Source organism: Oncorhynchus gorbuscha, linkage group LG11, assembly GCF_021184085.1.
Source record: "Oncorhynchus gorbuscha isolate QuinsamMale2020 ecotype Even-year linkage group LG11, OgorEven_v1.0, whole genome shotgun sequence".
Lineage (NCBI taxonomy): Eukaryota > Metazoa > Chordata > Actinopteri > Salmoniformes > Salmonidae > Oncorhynchus > Oncorhynchus gorbuscha.
The window spans coordinates 18,730,238-18,757,002 of record NC_060183.1 but is presented as its reverse complement, the minus strand read 5'-3'; the positions used below and the strand labels follow the sequence as shown (position 1 = coordinate 18,757,002).

At 48.4% G+C, this 26,765-nt stretch overlaps 1 protein-coding gene across 4 annotated transcripts in view; it reads left to right on the top strand.

Annotated features, from left to right (window-relative positions):
• usp22 (ubiquitin specific peptidase 22) overlaps positions 1–26,247 on the top strand; it is a 37,930-nt gene extending 11,683 nt beyond the window's left edge. The window contains exons 2-13 of one of the 4 annotated variants that reach the window (XM_046368765.1): positions 2,620–2,752; positions 7,504–7,617; positions 8,121–8,222; positions 13,724–13,890; positions 14,277–14,424; positions 18,151–18,256; positions 20,391–20,549; positions 20,798–20,930; positions 21,080–21,171; positions 23,643–23,705; positions 23,860–24,009; positions 24,828–26,247. In XM_046368765.1, coding sequence (XP_046224721.1) covers positions 2,620–2,752; positions 7,504–7,617; positions 8,121–8,222; positions 13,724–13,890; positions 14,277–14,424; positions 18,151–18,256; positions 20,391–20,549; positions 20,798–20,930; positions 21,080–21,171; positions 23,643–23,705; positions 23,860–24,009; positions 24,828–24,870 — 1,410 coding nt within the window. In that variant the 3' untranslated portion in view covers positions 24,871–26,247. Of the gene's footprint in view, positions 1–2,619; positions 2,753–7,503; positions 7,618–8,120; positions 8,223–13,723; positions 13,891–14,276; positions 14,425–18,150; positions 18,257–20,390; positions 20,550–20,797; positions 20,937–21,079; positions 21,172–23,642; positions 23,706–23,859; positions 24,010–24,827 lie in introns of all 4 variants that reach the window. The other 3 variants (XM_046368764.1, XM_046368766.1, XM_046368767.1) reach the window with 3 other exon arrangements.
• Positions 26,248–26,765: the final 518 nt, after the last annotated feature.

Genomic DNA, 26,765 nt, shown 5'->3' with positions numbered 1-26,765 from the left:
TCTCTTTCTACATCCCTGCTCCCCTTTGCTCCCGTCCTCTCTTTCTACATCCCTGCTCCCCTTTGCTCCCGACCTCTCTTTCTACATCCCTGCTCCCCTTTGCTCCCGACCTCTCTTTCTACATCCCTGCTCTACTTTGCTCCCGACCTCTCTTTCTACATCCCTGCTCTACTTTGCTCCCGTCCTCTCTTTCTACATCCCCCGCTCTACTTTTCTCCCGTCCTCTCTTCGCCTCCCTCTCTGGTCTGGCGGAGATCAGCTGCTGAGTCTCAAGACTCTGCTTAGATTAGGCAGGATTGACTTTGGCATCCCTCTTTCTTTCCCTCTATCACTCCTCTTCGCTCCTTTCCACCCTGCTCTAGTCATGTTTTTTTCTCTCACACACGCACTGTGATTGTGCTTTCACTGCTGCTCACCAACTGCGTTTGTGTGATGTTTTTTTTTTTTGAGGCTGAGGCAATAAAGGTGTGAAGATGTCCCTGTGATCTCTCGGCTCACTCAGGTGGCGTGCTGCTAGGGACACCCTGGCAGGACAGCTTTAACACGGCGACATGGTCTCGTTGCATAAATGGGGTGCAAAATGGTACAGCAGAGAAACCGTGACAGTAAGGTTACCCTAACGGCAGCCTAAAGAAAAGGGATCCAAAGATCTAGGTTAGTGGTTACTAAACAGCCGGTCGACTCATTGATCTCCAAGGCATTCCGAGTCGGTTGCGAAACATTTCAAAACTAAACAACAAAGCCTTGCATTACTATTCTTTTCTGTCTACTGCTTTTGGCAATAGGTGTACTTCTTTCAGCTGCCCTGCGCCTGGTTGGTAAAGTGTTCCCATATCGAGCCGATTCAGGCGTACAAACTCCACGTCGTCATCGTGCCTGGAGAGTAAATCAAGTGTACCTTTAGGCTTACCGTGAGTCAGTCGGATTGCTCAGGTCAGCGTGTCTGCAGCTTCTACGTTGATACGCAATTCAAATACTTTGAATGTTTCCAAACATTGCGTTGTCTTCAGTCCATCGAAGAACAGAAAGTGGCCAAACCACAGAAGATGACTGAGCTATGGACAGCGAACACAATTGCATTTTATCGATGGCGCAGAGATACCTTTGCCACCATCACCTTGTTTCAGAAGGATAATGCACAGTCCCATGTTGCAAGCATTTGTAAACAATTCCTGGAAGCTGACAATGTCCTGGTCTTCCATGGCCTGCATACTCACCAGGCATGTCACCCATTGAGCATGTTTAGGATGCTCTGGATCAACATGTACGACAGCGTGTTGCAATTCGCGCCAATATCCAGCAACTTTGCACAGCCGTTGAAGAGGAGTGGGACAACATTCCACAGGCCACAATCAATAACCTGATCAACTCTATGTGAAGGAGATGTGTTGCGCTGCATGAGGCAAGTAGTGGTCTTACCAGACACTGACTGGTTTTCTGATCCACACTACTTTCCTAGCTTAAAACATTGTTCTGCACGTTATGGTTAATTTGCTCCTACTGTAAATGACTACATTAATCCCTTCAGTAGTGGGGAAAGCCTCCGTGAACATGGTGTACGGCGTAATGAAATATGTCACATTAGCAGAGGGGGAGAGCTGAAGTGCGGTCTGAATTTGAGAGGTGGACCTCTGATGCTCTCCTTCCGCTGAGACTGACCGTCAGATGCAGACACCAGCAGTCCAGTAAAATAAAGAAAACAAATTATTTCAATTTATGCTCATTTAAGCTGGGCCTCGCAAGTAATACAACAAATCTATTACCAGTCTTGATTTATATACCTAAGGTTTTTAAAAATAGAATTTCAAAATGGTTTGAGAAGAACAACATTGGTAGGGCAATTCAAGCATAGCCAACAGACAGTGATAATGTATTGGGCATATAGCCTACTGCACAAATCTCACTGCTACAGAACGGCTTTTACATAGGTTGTTGCATAGGCTTACTTTTTTAAAGTCCCATGTTTACATTTAAAAATATATATTTTAAATACAAAATATGAGGGGTTGATCTAGGCCTGCATTTGGTGACCTCTGATTCTAGGTCTATTTCAAGAGCAGGTTCAAGACAATGACGTGTATAAACAAACCCTGGCTGACTGACAGGGAGCACTTGTATTGAAGCCACAATGCATGTGGGTACTCCTGTGTCACATATGGGTACTCCTCTAGTGGACTCGTGATCTCCAGACTGACGATGTCATTGGTATGGGAAAAGAGAGATTTGGCAGGTGTGGGAGCTGCTGATCTGGCAACCCTGTTGTCAATCTTCTCCACCCTGCCAAAGGTGCAGAGATTAGGCAAGGACAGTGAAACTAAACATGTCAGCTGAAAATTGTACGCGTGCTTTCTCTCTCTATGAAAAAGGCATATGTTGTTAACCCTCAATCCCTTTCCGTCTCAGAGATGCCAGGTGTGCAACCTAGCCTGTTTGGTGAAAAGATCATAAAGAACAATGTCAATTTTCGCCTCATTCCGTTGATGGCTGCCCATAGTCACTAAACTGTCTAAATCCAGTCTAATTGACTTACCAGCTTCTTCGTGAGTTTAGGATGGTAACGATGCTTTTGGTTTCTCTGTTGGTGATCCTCAACCTGTGGCCCTCTCTCGCCCCCTGCAGGCCAAGTCGTGTATCTGTCACATGTGCGGCGCCCACCTGAACCGGCTCCACTCCTGCCTCTCCTGCGTCTTCTTCGGCTGCTTCACCAAGAAACACATTCACGAGCATGCCAAAAACAAACGACACAATCTAGGTAAGATGATCACAAGCACGACAACCGAACCAACCGACAACCCTGCTTATGAGAACGTCACAGCAAAGAACTGTGTAGCTGTAGTGTCGCTCCGCCCCTATGGACCACCGTCTCAGCCCTGCCCTCCGAGAGGAGAGGCCATAGAACATCTGCTCTGCTCCACTGCCTCAGTCTCCTAACACATTCATATTCAACACATCGGACCTGATCAGCACCATTAGCACCGCCACAACACACCGCCCACTGCCAGATCTCCCCCCCCAAAACATCAAAGACCACTAATTACCCCCTCCGCTTAACGAGGTAGGCCTTGGCCGCCCCTCTGCCGCCTCTATTCACACAAGTAGCTAATTCTACTGTTGTGGAAGAGGGTAATAAAGCACGCAGCCTGCTTCATGAAGCAGGGAGATGGTAATTTAACACAGTGGCCTTTTGTTCTCCTCAAGGGAAAGCATGAAAATGAGAGAAATCACTGCTTTTTTTAATGGCAAAACCCCAAATGATAACCCAGAGACCCCGTGTCAAGTTGAACGTGTCAACACACTTTGATACTGCTGTTGCCGGCAAATCACCAAATCCTTATGGAACTTAATCACAACACAATACAACACCCCATGACTATTCCCCAGGAGCTATTGAATGTCACCTGTGTATTTGGCCCCACCTAGACTCTAGGCACCAATGAGTTGTTTTCTGCAGCTAGGTCAGTGCATTGCAGACCAGGGTCTAATTGGCCTTGTCCTCTTCCTTTTTTCAATACTGTGCGACTGCACTGCAACACAAAGTAATGGGCCTCCGGCTCGGAGCTAGGATAGAATATACACTCAGTTTATTTGGTACACTAATCTAGTGCCAGCTCGGACCCCCCCCCCTGCCTCCAGAACAGCCTGAATTCTCAGTGCATGGATTCTACAAGGTATGTTGGTCCATGCTGACGTGATGACATCATGCAGTTTCTGCAGATTGGACAGCGGTACACCACCAGCCTGTACTGTTCACACCAGGAAAGATGGGTCAATGGACTCATGCAGCCTACGCCAAATCCTGACTCTGCCATCAGCAAGACGCAACAGGAACCGGGATTTGTCGGACCAGGCAATGTTTTTCCACTCCTCAATTGTCCGGTGTTGACTGCGTGCCTGCTGGAGTCTCTTCTTGTTTGTACCTGCAAGGAACTGGGACCCAGTGTGGTAGTCTGCTGCAATATCCCATCTGGGACAAGGATCGACAAGTTGTGCGTTCTGAGATGCTGTTCTGCACACCATTGTTGTCCTGCGCCTGTTGACTTGCACGATTCTTGCCGTTCTCCTTCGACCACTGTTTTCGCCCACAGGACTGCCGCTGACTGGATGTGTGTTTGTCGCACCATTCTCGGTAAATGCTAGACACTGTCATGTGTGAAAAGCCCAGACGGCCGGCTGTTTCTGAGATACTGAATCTGGCATGGCTGGCACCGATGATCATACCACGCCCAGTCACTTAGGTCACTCGTTTTGCCCATTCTAACGGTCAATGGGAGAGTAACTTAATGCCTGTCTGCCTGCTTTATATAGCAAGCCACGGCCACGTGACTGTCTGTAGGAGAGATTTTTTTGTGAACGGGGTGGTGTTCCTAATAAACTGTCCACTGTGTGTGTGTGTGTGTGTGTGTGTGTGTGTGTGTGTGTGTGTGTGTGTGTGGCAATTACTTTTCTCTTCCCAATATAGGGAATAATGGACAAAAGTTATTGTGCCATGTTTAGATGTAGTAATACTTGTTAGGGGGATGGTATAGGCTAGTGTTAGTGCTGCGGCAGTGCAGGCTTCCTATGTGCTTGGCAACACAGACAGTTCAGTGTTATCTCCTTGCCCAGGCCCGTGCGTGCCCTCCCTCCCAGCCACTGGAGATTAATTGGTGTGTTAATTAGGTTAGCTACTGAATAAAAATGTGCCAGCGTGCAGATAGATTTACACTAGAGCAGCAGCAGAAGAAAAGGACAGATCTCACTAGACTAGCGTGCAGGGTAATTAACGTCTTCGTAAACACTACAGAATTAAATTTAAATGATTCCTTCTTTTCTTGATCCTTTCACTCCATTTTCCTTAAATGTTCTTCCTTTCAGATATTTTGATCTGTTCTTCTATTTACCTCATGTTATGTTTGTCTTCTCTCTTTCTCCCCCTCCCTTTTCTGCGTTCCCATGGTTACCTGAAGGTCCGTTGGTTTATTTTTGTTTTGGTCTTCTCTCCAGCAATAAGCCTGGTCTCACCTCGTTACACAACTCTGTTCGCTCTCTCTCCTGTTCTTGTCGTGGCATTGACAGCGTGGCTGTCATTCAATCTGAGGCCCAAGGCTCGTGTTTCACTCTCTCTGTCCTGTTCTTGTCGTGCCATTGACAGCGTGGCTGTCATTCAATCTGAGGCCCAAGGCTCGTGTTTCACTCTCTCTGTCCTGTTGTGCTCGATTAGGGAGTTGCCTCCGTCGTTGATGTGACAATCTGCAGGGAAGTTCTCTTTTCACCGCAATATCGGCATTATAGGCTTAGGTGCAATTTCCACGGCATATTGCATCTGAAGAACAAAGTTTTTATTTGTTTTGGTGTGAATTGAATCTACAGGCAGACTTGATGTTCTTGTATTTGCTATCAACTACAGCTTGGTACTAATTCACCTATACCTGCAGGGTCCAGCCTGACATTTTCAATACATTCAGTCACACCAGTCAACACCATATCTAATCCACATTAATACTGTATTTAATCATGCGGCCAACCATTTACACACACACACACACACACACACACACCACACACACACACACACACACACACACACACACACACACACACACACACACACACACACACACACACACACACACACACACACACACACACACACACACACGCGTCCGTGATGTACACCTGGTGCTCATAACTTCTGCCTCAAGCAGACAATTGAAAGAGGCAGGTTGTCATGGGAACTGCAAACAGGTATTGATGCTGCGGTTGCTTAAAAGGTGAGGAGGATATGATAGGTAACGGGATAGAGCGGTAGCTTTCACTTTTTTTTTTTTTTTTTTTTGGGCAGTCTCTGTCCCACTGGCTGTGTCTCTGTCCCACTGGCTGTGTCTCCGTCCCACTGGCTGTGTCTCTGTCCCACTGGCTGTGTCTCCGTCCCACTGGCTGTGTCTCCGTCCCTCTGGCTGTGTCTCCGTCCCACTGGCTGTGTCTCTGTCCCACTGGCTGTGTCTCCGTCCCACTGGCTGTGTCTCCGTCCCTCTGGCTGTGTCTCCGTCCCTCTGGCTGTGTCTCCGTCCCTCTGGCTGTGTCTCCGTCCCTCTGGCTGTGTCTCCGTCCCTCTGGCTGTGTCTCTGTCCTGCTGGCTGTGTCTCCGTCCCTCTGGCTGTGTCTCTGTCCTGCTGGCTGTGTCTCCGTCCCTCTGGCTGTGTCTCCGTCCCTCTGGCTGTGTCTCTGTCCTGCTGGCTGTGTCTCTGTCCTGCTGGCTGTGTCTCTGTCCCGCTGGCTGTGTCTCCGTCCCTCTGGCTGTGTCTCCGTCCCTCTGGCTGTGTCTCCGTCCCTCTGGCTGTGTCTCCGTCCCTCTGGCTGTGTCTCCGTCCCTCTGGCTGTGTCTCCGTCCCTCTGGCTGTGTCTCCGTCCCTCTGGCTGTGTCTCCGTCCCTCTGGCTGTGTGTGTCTCCGTCCCTCTGGCTGTGTGTGTCTCCGTCCCTCTGGCTGTGTCTCCGTCCCTCTGGCTGTGTGTGTCTCCGTCCCTCTGTGTCTGTCCCTCCGGCTGTGTCTCCCCTCCGGCTGTGTCCCTCCCGCCGGCTGTGCTCCGTCCCCGTGTGTCTCCGTCCCGCCGGCTGTGTCTCCGTCCCGCCGGCTGTGTCTCCGTCCCGCCGGCTGTGTCTCCGTCCCGCCGGCTGTGTCTCCGTCCCGCCGGCTGTGTCTCCGTCCCCGCCGGCTGTGTCTCCGTCCCGCCGGCTGTGTGTCTCCGTCCCGCCGGCTGTGTCTCCGTCCCGCCGGCTGTGTCTCCGTCCCGCCGGCTGTGTCTCCGTCCGGCTGTGTCTCCGTCCCGCCGGCTGTGTCTCCGTCCCGCCGGCTGTGTCTCCGTCCCGCCGGCTGTGTCTCCGTCCCGCCGGCTGTGTCTCCGTCCCGCCGGCTGTGTCTCCGTCCCGCCGGCTGTGTCTCCGTCCCGCCGGCTGTGTCTCCGTCCCCCGCCGGCTGTGTCTCCGTCCCGCCGGCTGTCCGTGTGTCTCCGTCCCGCCGGCTGTGTCTCCGTCCCGCCGGCTGTGTCTCCGTCCCGCCCGTCCCGCCGGCTGTGTCTCCGTCCCGCCGGCTGTGTCTCCGTCCCGCCGGCTGTGTCTCCGTCCCGCCGGCTGTGTCTCCGTCCCGCCGGCTGTGTCTCCCGTCCCGCCGGCTGTGTCTCCGTCCCGCCGGCTGTGTCTCCGTCCCGCCGGCTGTGTCTCCGTCCCGCCGGCTGTGTCGTCTCCGTCCCGCCGGCTGTGTCGTCTCCGTCCCGCCGGCTGTGTCGTCTCCGTCCCGCCGGCTGTGTCGTCTCCGTCCCGCCGGCTGTGTCGTCTCCGTCCCGCCGGCCTTGCAGAGGTATAGAATGTGTTCAAGAGTGGTGTAGCTGCAAGCTAGCTGCATACCCACCTTTCTCAACAGCGAACCCGGGGCTGCAAATTAGCCAACATAGCCTTGAGTTTATTCATTCCTTCTTCCTCCTCCCATCTAATGTCTTCCTCTCTCGGTCTTTCTTTTTATCTTCCAGCTATAGATCTACTGTACGGCGGGATATACTGCTTTGTGTGCCAAGACTACATATACGACAAAGACATGGAACAGATTGCCAAAGAGGAACAAAGGAAAGCATGGAAGTTGCAAGGTAGGTTCTTCCCCTATTTAATCCCTCAGTATGGCCCTCTGGCTTGCACAGTAGCACACTGACACCTCAGCTGTAGGTACATCTTTAGGGATCCACAGTGTAGTACATTGATGCACCTCTTGTTGTACACGCACTATGTAAAATACCTGTATTCACTAATAGAGATTCCACTGCCTTGGGCCATGTATGTTTCAATCTTTCTTATTCACTTCCTCTCAGGCTTATGGTTAACTTCTTATGGTATTGGGGACACTTGCGTACCACTTGGCCAAAAGCCAGGGAAAATGCAGCGCGGCAAATATAAAAATCTAACTTTCATTAAATCACACATGTAAGATACTAAATTAAAGCTACACTCGTTGTGAATCCAGCCAACATGTCAGATTTTAAAAAGGCCTTTCGGTCGAAAGCATAAGAAGCTATTATCTGATGATAGCACAACAGTAAACAAAGAGGGTAGCATATTTCATTTTTTGTTTTCTTTCCTGTCATTTGTATGTCAGGTGTAGGGGAGAAGTATTCGACGTGGGAGCCCACAAAGCGAGAGCTGGAACTGCTGCGGCACAATCCAAAGCGCCGGAAAATAACAACAAACTGCACCATCGGTGAGGGCACCTCCAGCGCTGCAGAGGCTGGCTATAGCAAGAGTTGTCTTGCACCTGATCCCTTTATCCTAGCTCCTTACCCTGGTCCCTTTTATCCTAGCTCCTTACCCATGTCCCTTTAATCCTAGCTCCTTACCCATGTCCCTTTAATCCTAGCTCCTTACCCTGGACCCTTTAATCCTAGCTCCTTACCCTGGTCCCTTTAATCCTAGCTCCTTACCCTGGTCCCTTTTATCCTAGCTCCTTACCCATGTCCCTTTAATCCTAGCTCCTTACCCTGGACCCTTTAATCCTAGCTCCTTACCCTGGACCCTTTAATCCTAGCTCCTTACCCTGGACCCTTTAATCCTAGCTCCTTACCCTGGTCCCTTTATCCTAGCTCCTTACCCTGGTGCCTTTTATCCTAGCTCCTTACCCATGTCTGTTTAATCCTAGCTCCTTACCCTGGTCCCTTTATCCTAGCTCCTTACCCTGGTCCCTTTATCCTAGCTCCTTACCCTGGTCCCTTTTATCCTAGCTCCTTACCCATGTCTCTTTAATCCTAGCTCCTTACCCTGGTCCCTTTATCCTAGCTCCTTACCCTGGTCCCTTTACATTTACATTTAACATTTAAGTCATTTAGCAGACGCTCTTATCCAGAGCGACTTACAAATTGGTGCATTCACCTTATGACATCCAGTGGAACAGTCACTTTACAATAGTGCATCTAAATCTTAAAGGGGGGGGGTGAGAGGGATTACTTATCCTATCCTAGGTATTCCTTAAAGAGGTGGGGTTTCAGGTGTCTCCGGAAGGTGGTGATTGACTCCGCTGTCCTGGCGTCGTGAGGGAGTTTGTTCCACCATTGGGGGGCCAGAGCAGCAAACAGTTTTGACTGGGCTGAGCGGGAGCTGTACTTCCTCAGTGGTAGGGAGGCGAGCAGGCCAGAGGTGGATGAACGCAGTGCCCTTGTTTGGGTGTAGGGCCTGATCAGAGCCTGGAGGTACTGAGGTGCCGTTCCCCTCACAGCTCCGTAGGCAAGCACCATGGTCTAGCGGATGCGAGCTTCAACTGGAAGCCAGTGGAGAGAGCAGAGGAGCGAGGTGACGTGAGAGAACTTGGGAAGGTTGAACACCAGACGGGCTGTGGCGTTCTGGATGAGTTGTAGGGGTTTAATGGCACAGGCAGGGAGCCCAGCCAACAGCGAGTTGCAGCCAACAGCGAGTTTTATCCTAGCTCCTTACCCATGTCTCTTTAATCCTAGCTCCTTACCCTGGTCTCTTTTATCCTAGCTCCTTACCCATCTCTCTCTAATCCTAGCTCCTTACCCTGGACCCTTTAATCCTAGCTCCTTACCCTGGACCCTTTAATCCTAGCTCCTTACCCTGGACCCTTTAATCCTAGCTCCTTACCCTGGTCTCTTTTATCCTAGCTCCTTACCCTGGACCCTTTAATCCTAGCTCCTTACCCATGTCTCTTTAATCCTAGCTCCTTACCCATGTCTCTTTAATCCTAGCTCCTTACCCTGGTCCCTTTAATCCTAGCTCCTTACCCTGGTCCCTTTTATCCTAGCTCTTTACCCTGGTCCCTTTAATCCTAGCTCCTTACCCATGTCCCTTTAAATCCTAGCTCCTTTCCCATGTCCCTTTTATCCTAGCTCCTTACCCTGGTACCTTTAATCCTAGCTCCTTACCCTGGTACCTTTAATCCTAGCTCCTTACCCATGTCTCTTTAATCCTAGCTCCTTACCCTGGTCCCTTTTACCCTAGCTCCTTACCCTGGTCCCTTTAATCCTAGCTCCTTATCCTGGTACCTAATCCTAGCTCCTTACCCTGGTCCCTTTAATCCTAGCTCCTTACCCTGGTCCCTTTAATCCTAGCTCCTTACCCTGGTACCTTTAATCCTAGCTCCTTACCCTGGTCCCTTTAATCCTAGATCCTTACCCTGGTCCCTTTAATCCTAGATCCTTACCCTGGTACCTTTAATCCTAGATCCTTACCCTGGTACCTTTAATCCTAGCTCCTTACCCTGGTACCTTTTAATCCTAGCTCCTTACCCTGGTACCTTTTAATCCTAGCTCCTTACCCTGGTACCTTTAATCCTAGCTCCTTACCCTGGTCCCTTTAATCCTAGCTCCTTACCCTGGTCCCTTTAATCCTAGCTCCTTACCCTGGACCCTTTAATCCTAGCTCCTTACCCTGGTCCCTTTAATCCTAGCTCCTTACCCTGGTCCCTTTTAATCCTAGCTCCTTACCCTGGTACCTTTTAATCCTAGCTCCTTACCTTGGTACCTTTAATCCTAGCTCCTTACCCTGGTCCCTTTAATCCTAGCTCCTTACCCTGGACCCTTTAATCCTAGCTCCTTACCCTGGTACCTTTAATCCTAGCTCCTTACCCTGGACCCTTTAATCCTAGCTCCTTACCCTAGGCTTTCCCCTTTCTGTGTTTCCAAATCTGAAGAAACCCAATGATGGGATAAGCGATATGGCAGAAGGAAGTTCTAAGGCTTGGTGGAGTCATTTCCATATTCAACACACCAGACCTGCAAACACATAAGGGTTAGAGGAAGGAGGCCGGGACTAACACAAGCCTGGTCCACATCTCTCTTTCTGGGTGTAGTTCATTCCCTATGAGGTTCAGTGTGATGACAGCAGCTGCAGTGCAGACTGGGTGTCTGGAAATCATGGGTGGATATAACTCCCAGTCTCTCCTGAATCTCATTGCAGGGACTCCAGTTGGGTGTGTCTGAAAAGGTGTGCGCAAGTGCGAAATATACACAGTTGTGTTAGGTACTAAGTACTGGACAACAAGGAAAATCTCAAACCAAGTTTATTCACCCAATGGGTCAGACAGCTGAACAGGCAAAGGCATGTTCCCGCCAGTACAAGTATATATACCCCACGTTAGGTGAAGTCTCCTCCTTTTCTCAAAGTTAAGTGACATGGGTAATAAACGGTCCCTTCTTCCTTAATGAGACCTGACCTGACCTCTGCCCCCATTCCTCACTTATCAGTGACCACAACCATGTGATTGCCCTTTCCCTTCCTCAGTACCATTCCAAGCCTCTATCCATATCCAAGCTTAATTGACCCCACCATATACATTCCTCCTACAGATAACCATTCTCTTCTGGTGTAGCAAGTATTTCAACTTACAACCCAACAACTGAAACCAGACTGTGGCCCTTTTCCTTTCCAGAGGATACCTGATGTCTAACAATAACGTGAACGTTCCGTATTCTCCTCTGTCCCTCAGTACCATGAACAAGGAGATTTCATATTTCAAGTTCAGAACCCATCAATAGTATGTTATCGATCTGGGATTTCTGAAGTGCTGTCCATTGGGGAAATAAAACCTTTCTCTCCTCCCTTTCTCACCCCTCATCCACACAGCGGGGGGGGGGTGCAGATCTGCTCAGACTGAGATGGAGAATCAATGGTGTTAAACAGCATCGCTGCAGGCTACTGCTAGCCGCTCGCTGTCCCTCTCCTCTCGCTCTATGCTAAACGTAATGAGGTTGGATGAGATGAAGAAAGACCAAGTCTAAATGTGTTTTTGTCAAGCTGCCTATGTGTGTGTGGCTGAGTCCAAGTACATTGCACCTGAATGAAGCCTATGCGACACAGAGAATGGTGCATGATGGGGAATGTGTTCATGTCCAGAAGGCAGAAGCCTCCTCGCTCTCTTGACAGGTGCTCGCAACTGGATCTGCTTGTCTTCTCCTCAATCCCGCTCTCGTTCCGTCCCTCCTCGTCCCTGTTTTCTCTGTTAACTAAACTAAGGGTTGTAACGTGAGCAGGTGGTCATGAACAAGGGCTTTGGAGCAGGTCCAGGCTTCAGAGCATGGCATTTAGCCTCCGCCTGTGTGTGTCTGTGCAAGAGGGAGACAAATATTCAGTAGTATGTTATTATCGATGTGAAGTGCGGTACAGTGGGGGGAAATGACCTTCGTTTCTCATCCCTCTCTTTCTCACCCCTCCTCCACACAGCGAGGGAGCCGCTCAAGAGATGGAGAATGAATGGTGTTAAACGGCATCGCTGCAGGCTACTGCTAACCGCTAGCCACTCGCGTTCCCTCTGCGCCCTCTCTCTCTCTCTGTCTGCCTCTCTCTTTCTCGGTCTCACTCTCTTGTGAGAAATATCAAATGTGATCATTTCTTTTGTCAAGATGTGCTCTTGCCCCCTTTGGAAAGACACAGAGAAGGGTACTCTGTGGGGGGGGGGGGGGGGGTTTTCGTGTCCGGAAAGGAGCGACCTCCTCACTCTTGTCTCTCCCTCTCCATCCCTCCTCCTTTTTCCTCCATCTCTATTTTTTTTTGTAACTAAACTTCTAGAGGGAGCAGTTGGTCAGGGCCAACTGTGTGTGCCTGGTCTCACCTGTCAGGGACGCCCATCTCTCTGGGTCTCTTACCCTGTTGTCCTGACGGTTTGGGGCTGCTGTTGTCACTCCAACCTTCCTCTAGGGACCACTGTGGCCATCTGTGATAGTGTGGCCTCCACTGGTCCTCGATTACTGTGGTACTTTTGGCACTGGAAACTATATTCAAGATGCGTTTTCTCTCTCTCTGTCGTCTGTCTGGCTCTCTCCTCTGGCTCTCCCTCTGGCTCTCTCGCGCTGGCTCTCCCTCTGGCTCTCTCGCGCTGGCTCTCCCTCTGGCTCTCTCGCGCTGGCTCTCCCTCTGGCTCTCTCGCGCTGGCTCTCCCTCTGGCTCTCTCGCGCTGGCTCTCCCTCTGGCTCTCTCCCTCTGGCTCTCTCCCTCTGGCTCTCCCTCTGGCTCTCTCCCTCTGGCTCTCGCGCTGGCTCTCCCTCTGGCTCTCCCTCTGGCTCTCCCTCTGGCTCTCTCGCGCTGGCTCTCCCTCTGGCTCTCTCGCGCTGGCTCTCCCTCTGGCTCTCTCGCTGGCTCTCCCTCTGGCTCTCTCGCGCTGGCTCTCCCTCTGGCTCTCTCGCGCTGGCTCTCCCTCTGGCTCTCTCGCGCTGGCTCTCCCTCTGGCTCTCTCGCGCTGGCTCTCCCTCTGGCTCTCTCTGGCTCTCCCTCTGGCTCTCTGGCTCTCCCTCTGGCTCTCTCGCTGGCTCTCCCTGGCTGGCTCTCTCCCTCTGGCTCTCTCGCGCTGGCTCTGGCTCTCCGCTGGCTCTCCCTCTGGCTCTCTCGCGCTGGCTCTCCTCTGGCTCTCTCGCGCTGGCTCTCCCTCTGGCTCTCTCGCTGGCTCTCCCTCTGGCTCTCCTGGCTCTCCCTCTGGCTCTCGCGCTCTCTCGCGCTGGCTCTCCCTCTGGCTCTCTCGCTGGCTCTCCCTCTGGCTCTCCTCTCCCCTCTGGCTCTCTCGCTGGCTCCCCTCTGGCTCTCTCGCTGGCTCCCTCTGGCTCTCTCGCGCTGGCTCTCCCTCTGGCTCTCTGGCGCTGGCTCTCCCTCTGGCTCTCTCGCGCTGGCTCTCCCTCTGGCTCTCTCGCGCTGGCTCTCCCTCTGGCTCTCTCGTGCTGGCTCTCCCTCTGGCTCTCTCGCTGTCTGTCTCTCTGCCTCCCTCAGGTCTTCGAGGTCTGATCAACCTGGGAAACACGTGTTTTATGAACTGCATCGTCCAGGCCCTCACCCACACCCCCCTGCTGCGGGACTTCTTCCTGTCCGACAGACACAAGTGTGAGATGCAGTCCAACTCCTGTCTGGTGTGTGAGATGTCACAGCTCTTTCAGGAGGTATGGGCTTAAAAATATATTTCTCTTTCAGTCTCACACGCCTCCTTTCTCCTACCTCGTTCTCTCTCAGCTTACCTCTACAGCTGTCTAACCTCCTTCATCCGTCTCAGCCCAACTATCTTCACTCTTCTCTCCTGCTAAAACTATTATTGTGGACGTACTTAGAATGTAGTATGGTTTAAGTGCTTGTTTCATCCCGTCCTTTCTCCAACCTTCATTCTCTCTCTCACCCCTCTTATTTCCCCTTGCCTCACCTTTACTTTCTTTCTCTCTCTTCATCCTCCTCTCTCCTTGTCCCATTTATCTGTCTCTTTTCCACATCCTCTGCCTCTCCTCCTAATGTTTTCCTTTTCTTCCCTCTCTCTCTTTCTCTTCTCTTCTCTCAGTTCTACTCGGGCCACCGCTCGCCCCACATTCCCTTCCGGCTGCTGCACCTGGTGTGGACTCACGCGCGCCACCTTGCAGGCTACGAGCAGCAGGATGCCCACGAGTTCCTCATCGCTGCCCTGGATGTGCTGCACCGCCACTGCAAAGGTCTGCATCATAGTACACACACACACTACATTATACGCCTTAGAACTACCTTGTGCATACGGGAAGTATTCAGGCCCCTTAACCTTCTCCACATTTTGTTACGTTTACAGTCTTATTGTTAAAAATATAGCATTTAATTTTTCTCATCAATCTACACACAGTACCCCATAATGCCAAAGCCAAAACAGGTTTTTAGAAATTTTAGCAAATTTATTAGAAATATTAAAAAAACTCACATTTTTACATAAGTATGCAGACTCTTTACTCAGTACTTTGTTGAAGCACCTTTGGTAGCGATTACAGCCTCGAGTCTTCTTGGGTATGACGCAACAAGCTTGGCACACCTGTATTTGGGGAGTTTCTCCTATTCTTCTCTGCAGATCCTGTCAAGCTCTGTCAGGTTGGATGGGGAGTGTCACTGCACAGCTATTTTCAGGTGTCTTCAGAGATGTTTGATCGGGTTCAAGGCCGGGCTCTGGCTGGGTCACTCAAGGACATTCAGAGACTTGTCCCGACACCACTCCTGCGTCGTCTTGGCTGTGTGCTTAGGGCTGTTGTCCTGTTGGAAGGTGAACCTTTGTTTATGTGTAACTTTTTTTTGTCGCACTGCTTTTGCTTTATCTTGGCCAGGTTGCAGTTGTAAATTAGAATTTGTTCTCAACTGGCCGACCTGGTTAAATAAAGGTGAAATAAAAAAAATAAAAAACCTTCACCCCACTCTGTTTGTCCTGAGTGCTCTGGAGCAGGTTTTCATCAAGGATCCCTCCGTACTTTGCTCCATTCATCTTTCCCTCGATCCTGACTGGTCTCCCAGTTCCTGCCTCTGGAAAAAACATCCCCACTGCATGATGCTACTACCACCATGCATCACCGTAGGGATGGTGCCAGGTTTCCTCCAGACGTGATTGGTGGCATTCAGGCCAACGAGTTCAATCTTGGTTTCATCTGACCAGAGAATCTTGTTTCTCATGGTCAGAGTCCTTTAGGTGCCTTTTGGCAAACTCTCCTTGTGCCTTTAACTGAGGAGTGGCTTCTGTCTGGCCACTCTACCAGGGGCGGCAGGGTAGTCTAGTGGTTAGAGCGTTGGACTAGTAACCGAAAGGTTGCAAGTTCGAATCCCCGAGCTGATAAGGTCGTTCTGCCCCTGAACAGGCAGTTAACCCACTGTTCCTAGGCCGTCATTGAAAATAAGAATTTGTTCTTAACTGACTTGCCTAGTAAAATAAAGGTAAAATTAAAGGACTGATTGGCGGAGTGCTGCCGAGATGGTTGTCCTTCTGGAAGTTTCTCTCATTTCCACAGAGGAACTATGTCTGTGACCATCAGGTGCTTGGTCTTGGTGGTTCCAAACTTCTTCCATTTAAGAATAATGGAGGCCACTGTGTTCTTAGGGACATTCAATGCTGTACCCTTCCCCAGATCTGTGCCTCCCTACAATCCTGTCTCGGAGCTCTACGGACAACTCCTTCGACCTCATGGCTTGGTTTTTGCTCTGACATGCACTGTCAACTGTGGGACCTTTATATAGACAGGTGTGTGCCTTTCCAAATCATGTCCAATCAATTGAATTTACCACAGGTGGACTCCAATCAAGTTGTAGAAACATCAATGGAGACAGGATGCACCTGAGCTCAAGTTTGAGTCTCATAGCAAAGGGTCTGAATACTTATGTGAATAAGGTATTTCTGTTTTATATTTGTAATAGATTTGCAAAAAAAAATGTTTAAATCTGTTTTTACTTTGTCATTATGGGGTATACTGTGTTGATTGATGAGGAAAACTAATCAATTTTAGATTAAGGTTGAAATGTAACAAAATGTAAAAAACAGAAAGGGAAGTGGTCTGAATACTTTCTGAATACACTGTATATACAGAGACGCATATATTACACAGACTTACACACAGATTGTAGAAAGCAGACTGCTCTACTCAAATGGCACCCACACTCTCCACAGTCAACGGGTGGGAGGAAAAGCAGGAATGTGAGAGAGGGGGAGAGAAGGATCTACAGAGGAGGAGAGTGTGGGAAATAGCTGTGCTGGTCTAACTAACTGCCCGGATGAGGCAGATAACTGACTGCCTGGATGAGATGAGAGGCAGATAACTGACTGCCTGGATGAGATGAGAGGCAGATGACTGACTGCCTGGATGAGATGAGGGCAGATAACTGACTGCCTGGATGAGATGAGGGGCAGATGACTGACTGCCTGGATGAGATGAGAGGCAGATAACTGACTGCCTGGATGAGATGAGGCAGATAACTGACTGCCTGGATGAGATGAGGCAGATAACTGACTGCCTGGATGAGATGAGGCAGATAACTGACTGCCTGGATGAGATGAGAGGCAGATAACTGACTGCCTGGATGAGATGAGAGGCAGATAACTGACTGCCTGGATGAGATGAGGGGCAGATAACTGACTGCCTGGATGAGATGAGGGGCAGATAACTGACTGCCTGGATGAGATGAGGGGCAGATAACTGACTGCCTGGATGAGATGAGGGGCAGATAACTGACTGCCTGGATGAGATGAGGGGCAGATAACTGACTGCCTGGATGAGATGAGAGGCAGATGACTGACTGCCTGGATGAGATGAGAGGCAGATGACTGACTGCCTGGATGAGATGAGAGGCAGATGACTGACTGCCTGGATGAGATGAGAGGCAGATAACTGACTGCCTGGATGAGATGAGAGGCAGATGACTGACTGCCTGGATGAGATGAGAGGCAGATAACTGACTGCCTGGATGAGATGAGAGGCAGATAACTGACTGCCTGGATGAGATGAGAGGCAGATAACTGACTGCCTGGATGAGATGAGAGGCAGATAACTGACTGCCTGGATGAGATGAGAGGCAGATAACTGACTGCCTGGATGAGATGAGAGGCAGATAACTGACTGCCTGGATGAGATGAGAGGCAGATAACTGACTGCCTGGATGAGATGAGGCAGATAACTGACTGCCTGGATGAGATGAGGCAGATAACTGACTGCCTGGATGAGATGAGGCAGATAACTGACTGCCTGGATGAGATGAGGCAGATAACTGACTGCCTGGATGAGATGAGGCAGATAACTGACTGCCTGGATGAGATGAGGCAGATAACTGACTGCCTGGATGAGATGAGGCAGATAACTGACTGCCTGGATGAGATATGGCAGATAACTGACTGCCTGGATGAGATGAGAGGCAGATAACTGACTGCCTGGATGAGGAGGGGCAGATAACTGACTGCCTGGATGAGATGAGGGGCAGATAACTGACTGCCTGGATGAGATGAGAGGCAGATAACTGACTGCCTGGATGAGATGAGAGGCAGATAACTGACTGCCTGGATGAGATGAGGCAGATAACTGACTGCCTGGATGAGATGAGGCAGATAACTGACTGCCTGGATGAGATGAGAGGCAGATAACTGACTGCCTGGATGAGATGAGGGGCAGATAACTGACGGCCTGGATGAGATGAGGGGCAGATAACTGACGGCCTGGATGAGATGAGAGGCAGATAACTGACGGCCTGGATGAAATGAGCTGAGAGGTTACTAATTGACACACTCTTTACATAAAAGCGCTGATTGTGTTTGCTTGGCTCTGTGTCGTCCTCCACCATCCCTCTCTGTCTCATTCCCTCTCTGATATTGCGGTCAGGGGGAGGGTTGATGTGGTAGTTCGACATGCTTTGATTCTCAATCGTGTGTCCGTGTCCCTGTGCTCACCAAGGAGATGACAACGGGAAGAAGGCTAACAACCCCAATAACTGCAACTGCATCATCGACCAAATCTTCACTGGAGGCCTGCAGTCTGACGTCACATGTCAAGTCTGCCAGTAAGCGCCCGTGTGTGTGTGTGTGTGTGTGTGTGTGTGTGTGTGTGTGTGTGTGTGTGTGTGTGTGTGTGTGTCATTGTTTTTTTCCTTCTATGTGACATTTATGCTTCATCCTTACTTTGTCTGTGTCTCTGTCTCTCTGTCTGTGCTCTTGTTGCATCATGTTTTACATCACTCAGTGTCAGCCCTGGTCTGACCCCCTCTCCTCTGCAGTGAGTCAGGGAGAGTGGGACTGATTTGAACAGACACACACCACCCACTGTTTCACTCCCTCTGCTGTAGCAAGCCCCCTACTGGACAGTGTAGACCGACAGTGTTCTATCCCCACCTGGTGGACACATGGAGCATTGCAGTCAGTCAATAATCCACTCGGGTTTCCTCCTTCAAAATGCATACAAAATTAATCCCAAACGTTACCAATAAACTTTTCCAAACAAGTTAATCAACGTTTATAATCAAACCTTAGGTACCCTAATAAGCAAATAAACAATAACATTTAAGACGGAGAATCGTTATTGTCTTTACCGGAGAAAAATACCAAAGAACACGCTCTCATCCAAGCGCTTGGAAACACTACAGCCAAAATGGGAGCCACCTAGAAAAACTACAATTTCTGTCTAATTTAAAAAAAACAGCCTGAAACTCTTTTTAAAGACTGACATCTAGTGGAAGCCCTAGGAACTGCAATCGGGCACAATTTTGCCCTGTTTTGAAAGTGCCAGCCATTAAAATCAGTGGTAGGATTAATTGCTTTTTTGGGGGGGGGGGTTTGTCCCCGGGGTTTTGCCTGACATTTCAGTTCTGTTATACTCACATACATTATTTTAACAGTTTTAGAAACTTTAGAGTGTTTTCTATCCAAATCTAATTATATGCATATCCTAGCTTCTGGGCCTGAGTAGCAGGCAGTTTACTTTGGGCACACTTTTCATCCGGGCGTCAAAATACTGCCCCCTATCCCAAAGAAGTTAACTTATGTTACCATAACAAGATTCAACAACTGAGACAATAACTGAACAAGTTCCACAGACATGTGACTAACAGAAATGGAATAATGTGTCCCTGAACAAAAGGGGGGTCAAAATAAAAAGTAACAGTCAGTATCTGGTGTGGCCACCAGCTGCATTAAGTACTGCAGTGCATCACCTCCTCATGGACTGCACCAGATTTGCCAGTTCTTGCTGTGAGATGTTACCCCACTCTTCCACCAAAGGCACCTGCAAGTTCCCGGAAATTTTTAGGGGAAATGGCCCTAGCCCTCACCCTCCGATCCAACAGCTCCTGGGCTCTTCTCTGGCCATGGCAGAACAATGACATTCCTGTCTTGCAGGGAATCACGCACAGCACGAGCAGTATGGCTGCTGGTATTGTCATGCTGGAGGGTCATGTCAGGATGAGCCTGCAGGAAGGGTACCACATGAGGGAGGAGAATGTCTTCCCTGTAACGCACAGCGTTGAGATTGCCTGCAATGACAACAAGCTCAGTCCGATGATGCTGTGACACACCGCCCTAGACCGATGTACCGATCCTATGCAGGTGTTGTTACACGTGGTCTGCCACTGCGAGGACGATCAGCTGTCCGTCCTGTCTCCCTGAAGCGCTGTCTTAGGCGTCTCACAGTACGGACATTGCAATATATTGCCCTGGCCTCATCTGCAGTCCTCATGCCTCCTTGCAGCATTCCTAAGGCACATTCACACAGATGAGCAGGGACCCTGGGCATCTTTCTTTTCATGTTTTTCAGAGTCAGTAGAAAGGCCTCTTCAGTGTACTAAGTTTTCATAACTGTGACCTTAACTGCCTTCCGTCTGTAAGCTGACAGTGTCTTAACGACCGTTCCACAGGTGCATGTTCATTAATTGTTTATGGTTCATTGAACAAGCATGGGAAACAGTGTTTAAACCCTTTACAATGAAGATCTGTGAAGTTATTTGGATTTTTGCGAATTCTCTTTGAAAGACAGGGTCCTGAAAAAGGGACGTTTCTTTTTGCTGAGTTTACATGCAAACAAATATTGTCACAGTGTTGTGACTACTGGTGGGGGTCATATTTATGGTTCCATAAGCTTCAGGTCTGTCGAAGCCCAAACCTTACAGTGCCATTCCCTCAGACTCCTCCCCTCTCGTCCTGTAGCGGTGTTTCCACGACGATTGACCCGTTCTGGGACATCAGTCTGGACCTGCCAGGGTCGTCCACGCCCTTCTGGCCCCTCAGCCCCGGGGGGGACGGCAGCACACTGAACGGAGAGAGCCACCTCTCCGGGGCCACCACGCTCACAGACTGTCTTCGCAGGTACTACTCACCCCTTTATCTCGATTTCTTTCTCCCTCTTTCTCTATCCCTCTCTCCATCTATCAAAGGCCACCACTCTGACTGTCTACTCCGGTATCTCTTTACTATTCTTCACTTCCATATCACTTCCTGTTTATCTCTCTAGTCTGCTGTCCAGCTCTCTCCACATCAATGGAGACCCCACCAATCTCTTACACACACACACAAACACCCGGAGTGTGTTCTGACCATGGTCCCGTCTTCTGCAGGTTTACCCGACCAGAACACTTGGGGAGCAGCGCCAAGATTAAATGTAGCGGTTGCCATAGTTACCAGGAGTCCACCAAACAGCTGACCATGAAGAAGCTCCCCATTGTGGCGTGTTTCCACCTCAAAGTCAGTGTGTGTGTGCGTTTTCTCTGTATTTGTGTAAAAGGTAGTGAGCGCTCCAGTTTTAGTTCCCCTTTTCCACTTCAAACTCATGTCCTACCTCTGTTGTCTCTACCCGATCTCTCTTTCATTTTTTCCCCCTCTCCTCTTTCTCTCTCCAGCGGTTTGAACACTCAGCGAAGCTGCGGAGGAAGATCCCTACCTATGTCTCGTTCCCCTTAGAGCTGGACATGACTCCCTTCATGGCCTCCAGGTCAGTCTGAACAATGAGCCAGGCCCACCGTGGAAGAGATGAGGGCTGCATCTCAGTAGTCGGAAGTTACTTCCACATATTTTCGCCAGGTGAAGTCACCAAGTGAAAGTCAGCCCTCTGATGGTCTCCTTGCTATGTAGCGTTCACGAGGCAATTCTCAAATCCGTGCTAACGAAGGAAAGGAGACGAGGAAAGAAAGCCCCTTGAGTCGACTGAGATGCAGCCCTTTTATGTCATAGAATTAAATAGGTGTATGAGCTGTCTGACCAACCACGTCCATTTTCTGTGTGTTTAATTGGTCTGTTAACTTAATTAGCCAGACACAGGTGTGTGTGTGTGTACACATTAATGCAGAACTCCCTATGCGTATCCCCTGTCGTGACGTATTAGTTAATTAGACTGTTGCTCATCGAATGATTACAAGTTTCTAATTGCGTGATAAACTAATCAAGCAATTATTAACTCATTAACCTGGGGCACCATGGGAAAACTAGCTTTTATTGAGTTTCTATTTCCCAAATTAACTCAAAGAATATCAGAATATCGATTTTACAACAGCCGCTAATTAACTAGTTGCCTCTACCAATCTCGTTCTGAACCAATGAGTTCATACCACACCAATCTTAGTTGAATATTTATGTACTAAAAAGCTAAAATGATGATAAAAGATACACACAGACAAAACACATTATAGGCTATTGCTTAGAACTTAGTATAACGGGCCAACACACTATGGTGTTACCCACAATGAGGATTTCAAAGAGAGAGGAAAAGAGAAAGTACACGAGAGATATATACATTTGGGTGAATTTGTCAGCTATGCTATTCTAACCCTAGCCTTGCCCCAAATTGCCGCTCTTATGGGTCAGAATATAATGATGTAATTATGTGGGGTAGACCTCCGAGGATTCTCTGCGTGGACCGTTCAGGGGACCGTTGAGCTGCTTGATGACGCACTTCTCCTGCGCACCTCTCTGATCGTCCTCCCGATGTCAGTGTCCTTTTGGCTTAGGAGTCTGTTCCCTCACCCTTTGCTCTGGAAGGGGTCTTCTGAGGCCAGACAGCTCTGTAGCTCAGAGCTCACAGCATAGGAATGAAACCCTTTAGATACCACAATTCGCTGGGATTGGATGCTAAGGGGGTCCAGCTTGAATTCACCCGCTTAGACACAGCTACTCATCTGTAGCTTGGGTAGAAAAGGATTTCTTTGTCTTCAAACTTGTGTTGCGTTTTGGGTTCATTGACTTTTTAGACCGTGGCTGCAGCTTGGGTCACGTAGTCTTCTCTGTGAATTCTTTACTCACAGGTTTTATACCCTTGGGTCAGAAGTGGGCGTAACCGCCTTTAGGGCAATTCTCTGGGCGTACAAAGTTAATGAGGCCAGGTCTAGATTTGATTCAAATCCAATTTTAGACAACTAACTTAACATTTCATCTTTACCGAAACATTCCCTTTGATTTGGACATTTTCCACACAACGTACAATGTATAAACCTCAAACATATGCTAGGAAAACTCTCCACGTTAATGTTTTCGTAATAACATCATCTATTAACCTTTAATAACAAAACAAAAATGACATACATTTTCATATTCCATCTATCGTCATGACCACCATTGTGGCTGACGGAAACCATTGTTCCAAAGTCACTTTTATTTCATGTTTAATGTTCTGAGGCTGGTTCTCCATAGTAACAAGACAAACAAATTTGTCTGTGGCCTGAGATTTACCAGGGGCGTGAGGGGTCATAAAACCCCCACATCTTCAGACCCCTAGATCTCTCCTCCTCTGTTGGGGTTGACAGATAATCTGTAGGGTTGTGGTCTCCTGTAACCTGACCTGATCAGGACAGTCATGACCCCTGATGCACATCATGTCAAAACAACACCCGCTGCTGAGGGGGACTCAAATGGATTCAGATCTCTCTCCTCCAGAGAGGAAGAGCGATGCCTGGAACTGCATCAGTTAATTGACTGAATGAATGTGTGGGTGTGTATGAAAGAGATGCGTTATAATGGTGTGGAGGTGGGAATGTAATCTGTAGGGTTAGTGTCACACCAGGCAGGCAGTCAGGGGCCTCATTGGAAACCGTGCCTGGCAGGGTGAGATGTTAATGTCATAGCTAACAGGGCTTAATAGGGGTGCTATAAGATTCATTGTAATCTACACGTGTGGTATTAAAGGGATCGTTCACCCAAATGACAAAATCACATTGGTTTCCTCACCCTGTAAGCAGTCTATGGACAAGGTGAGACGGTTAAACCATGCTTTGGTTTAGTTTCCCTGGTACTGTTAGCGGTAGCATGTGGAAGCGGTGACAGGGAAACTAAATCAAAGCATAGATTGCCGTCTCATCTTGTCCATAGACAGGTTAAGTTCATTTTGGTGAACTATCCCTGGAGTGAAGCCTAAGGATGGCTTATGATGGCCTTTGTTCATCGTTGCTGACATGTTGTCTGTGTGTCTTTCAGTAAAGAGAGCAGGATGAACGGACAGTACCAGCAGTCAGTAGACGTGTTCAACAACGACAATAAGTATGTGCGCTGTCCCGCAAACAATGGTACTAGGTTGCATATAAAGAACATCATAATGACAGGGAATTGGCTCATGTTCTCTCTCGCTTTGACTCGAACCAATTCTCATCCATTTTCTGCCTCGCTTCTTATCTCCCCTGTTTTCTCCCTCCAGGTATTCTCTGTTCGCAGTGGTCAACCACCAGGGTACTTTGGAGAGCGGTCACTACACCACGTTCATCCGGCAGCACAAGGACCAGTGGTTCAAGTGCGACGACGCCGTCATCACCAAGGCCAGCATCAAGGACGTACTGGACAGCGAAGGGTAAGCTCTGAAAATATCCGGAGTTTGAACTGTGGTCATAACGAGTAATATTTGTTCACAAAAGTAGTACACTGGGCCTTTACTAAGTATTAGCGGACTGATATGGAGACGTCTGTAGCACGGGCAGACTGTTTATTTTGCTGCATCTCCCCTTTGGCAGAAAAGGTAGCTGTGTAATTAAGAACGGTACCCTGCAGGATTCAATAGTTGGAAATGTAAGAGTTGACTGGAATCCAGAAAGAACAAAACATGTACATCAAAAGGTGCGAAGACTCAAAACATCCACATCAAATTAAATGTTTTTCTTGATCAAATATATCAATAAAGTATTTTTATATTCCACAAGTATTCACATGAACTGTACAGATAATACTGGTTTACATTTCTTCACCAAAGTAGTGTCCTACTCGTCCTGTGTACCTATATAGACATCGTCAGCATGGCCAATTCTTTTCTTTCTGCATTTGCCCCCGAGGCTTTTTAAACATTTCATTTAACCTTTATTTAACTCCGCAAGTAAATTAAGAACACATATTTTTACTTGACAATGACTGCCTACCGGGGAACTGCCTTGTTCAGGGGCAGAACGACAGATGTTTTTCCTTGTCAGCTCTGGGATTCGATCCAGCAACCTTTTGGTTACCACTAGGTTACCTGCAGCTTTGACCTAGTCCAGCTAGGTCCTCTCCAAATGTAATCCACAACTCCATCGCCATCATGATGCAGTAGCCTCTACCGTCTATTTTTTTCATTATTGTGAATAATTACTTGTGTGTATCAGTGTGAAATCTTATCGATGAATCTCTCTCTGTTCTCAGGTACCTCTTGTTCTACCATAAACAGTTTCTGGAGTACGAATAGCCACCTTCATTCAGCACTGATGTCAACAGCCACCAAGAGACTTGCAACAACAAGGTGGCGACATGACGCACGCCTACCTGAAACTCTACGTCAGTGAAGATTGAAGCTGTAGGAATGGAGGGAAAGGAAAATGAATCATGCATCCTTTCTGTGTAAAGGACACTCCAAAACCAATCTGCACTGAAGCTACTCGGATCTACTTGATAAGGAGGAATAGAGGAGAGGGGGAGGGAAGATTGCAGGATGGAGAGGGGGAGGGGGGTGTGACTGTCGAGGCCTTGTTGGAAGAGAAGGCGCTTCCTTTGCTCTCAATCTCCCTCTCTATTCTTGTTTCAGACAGACGGGCAGATGGAGGGACAGACTGACCGTGGGCACATCTCATAAAAACTTCACATTCAGTTATTTTATCATTTCTGAAATCCATCATTCCACCCACACATACACCCATCTACAAGTGACCAAGCATTTTCAAAGGCGGAAATATATTTGGTTGTCTAATTTCTTTATGCATTATTGTTGCGCTGACTGCAAAACAAGCTGACAAATGGTATTTACAATATTGCAAAGACAAAAGTGGTTACTATAATAGTTGTTTGTGACTTTTTAGTAAAAAAAATACTGTGTGATTAATTGAACACATCTATTTTGTAACCACGGAAAAAGACTTGAGTTGAATAAGTGGAGTGTTGTTCTGTGAAAAAGCTATCCTCTTTTGTGTTTTACTATTCGCGATGGCAGCGAAAATACATAAGTATATTTTTATAATTAATTTGAGTCCTTGTTCATGGTTTCCCATCCTCCCTCCCCTCTGCCTCGAACAACCTTATGTTGTGCAGTCAGTGTCCTTTTCAAAAAGACACCGTTTCACGTTTGTTCCTTTCTTGCGCTGATGGTATAATTCTTGTGTTGCTGACATATCGTGGGGAATTAGTTTCAGGTGATGCGCTGTTGTGGATAAGGAAAAGACTGGCACATTGTGCATCCTGTTGTGGATAAGGAAAAGACTGGCACATTGTGCATCCTGCCGGAGACTATGGCTCCATCTGACAGTGTTAAAACTTGTCCACGTGTTTCTCGAATTCCGTGTATGCGCGAGCGCACGTGTGTTGTGCATATGTTTGTGTACTGAATCAGTACTTTCAATTCAGCATGCTGTCTACGATGGATATAAAGTCGGTGTCGGAGAGTTTTTTTAGTTTTTTTCACATCATGTATGTATGTATGTATGTATGCTAAAATAAGAAACCAAGGTATAAACTGAGTTACTTTATCGGCCAAGGATCATTATGGTCTAGTCAAGACTACACCCCCAACACTTTATCTGCTGCAAGAACTGGACACTGATGGTGAGATCCAAAATAAAAACCTATATCTTTACTCGGCTGTGTGCTGCAGGGTTTTATTAGCTTGTTGAAGATTTACTGGAGGTCTTTCATGGCACGTGGAGGCCACCTGCCTGTGAATGTCCAGCCAGGTCACCTGTGATAGTCAGTATTTGAGGTCCGTCCATGTCTGAGCACGTCGGATGATGACGTGGAAACCGGCCACTAGGGGCAACAGGGAATGCATACGCATCCCCCTCTGGTGCCAAAGGTTGCATGTTCAAATCTAGCAATAAAAACATGCTTTTGAGATTTCTGTTTTAAGTCTACCCCAAACCGTAACCCTTACCTTAAATATTCTGAGTTAATGCCTAACCTTAAACATGAACTTTGTAATTTGACATTTGAGAAACATGGATGAACGTCTAATTCTGACTGAGAGGTAGTTGTAATGTCTCCCGAGAGACGGAGAGGGTGTTCTAATTTGATCATTTTTGTTGCTGAGAATTTTCTTGCACAACAGGAAATGCAAACTTGTGTATTCAAGGTTTTTAAAATCTCCATTTTAAAATG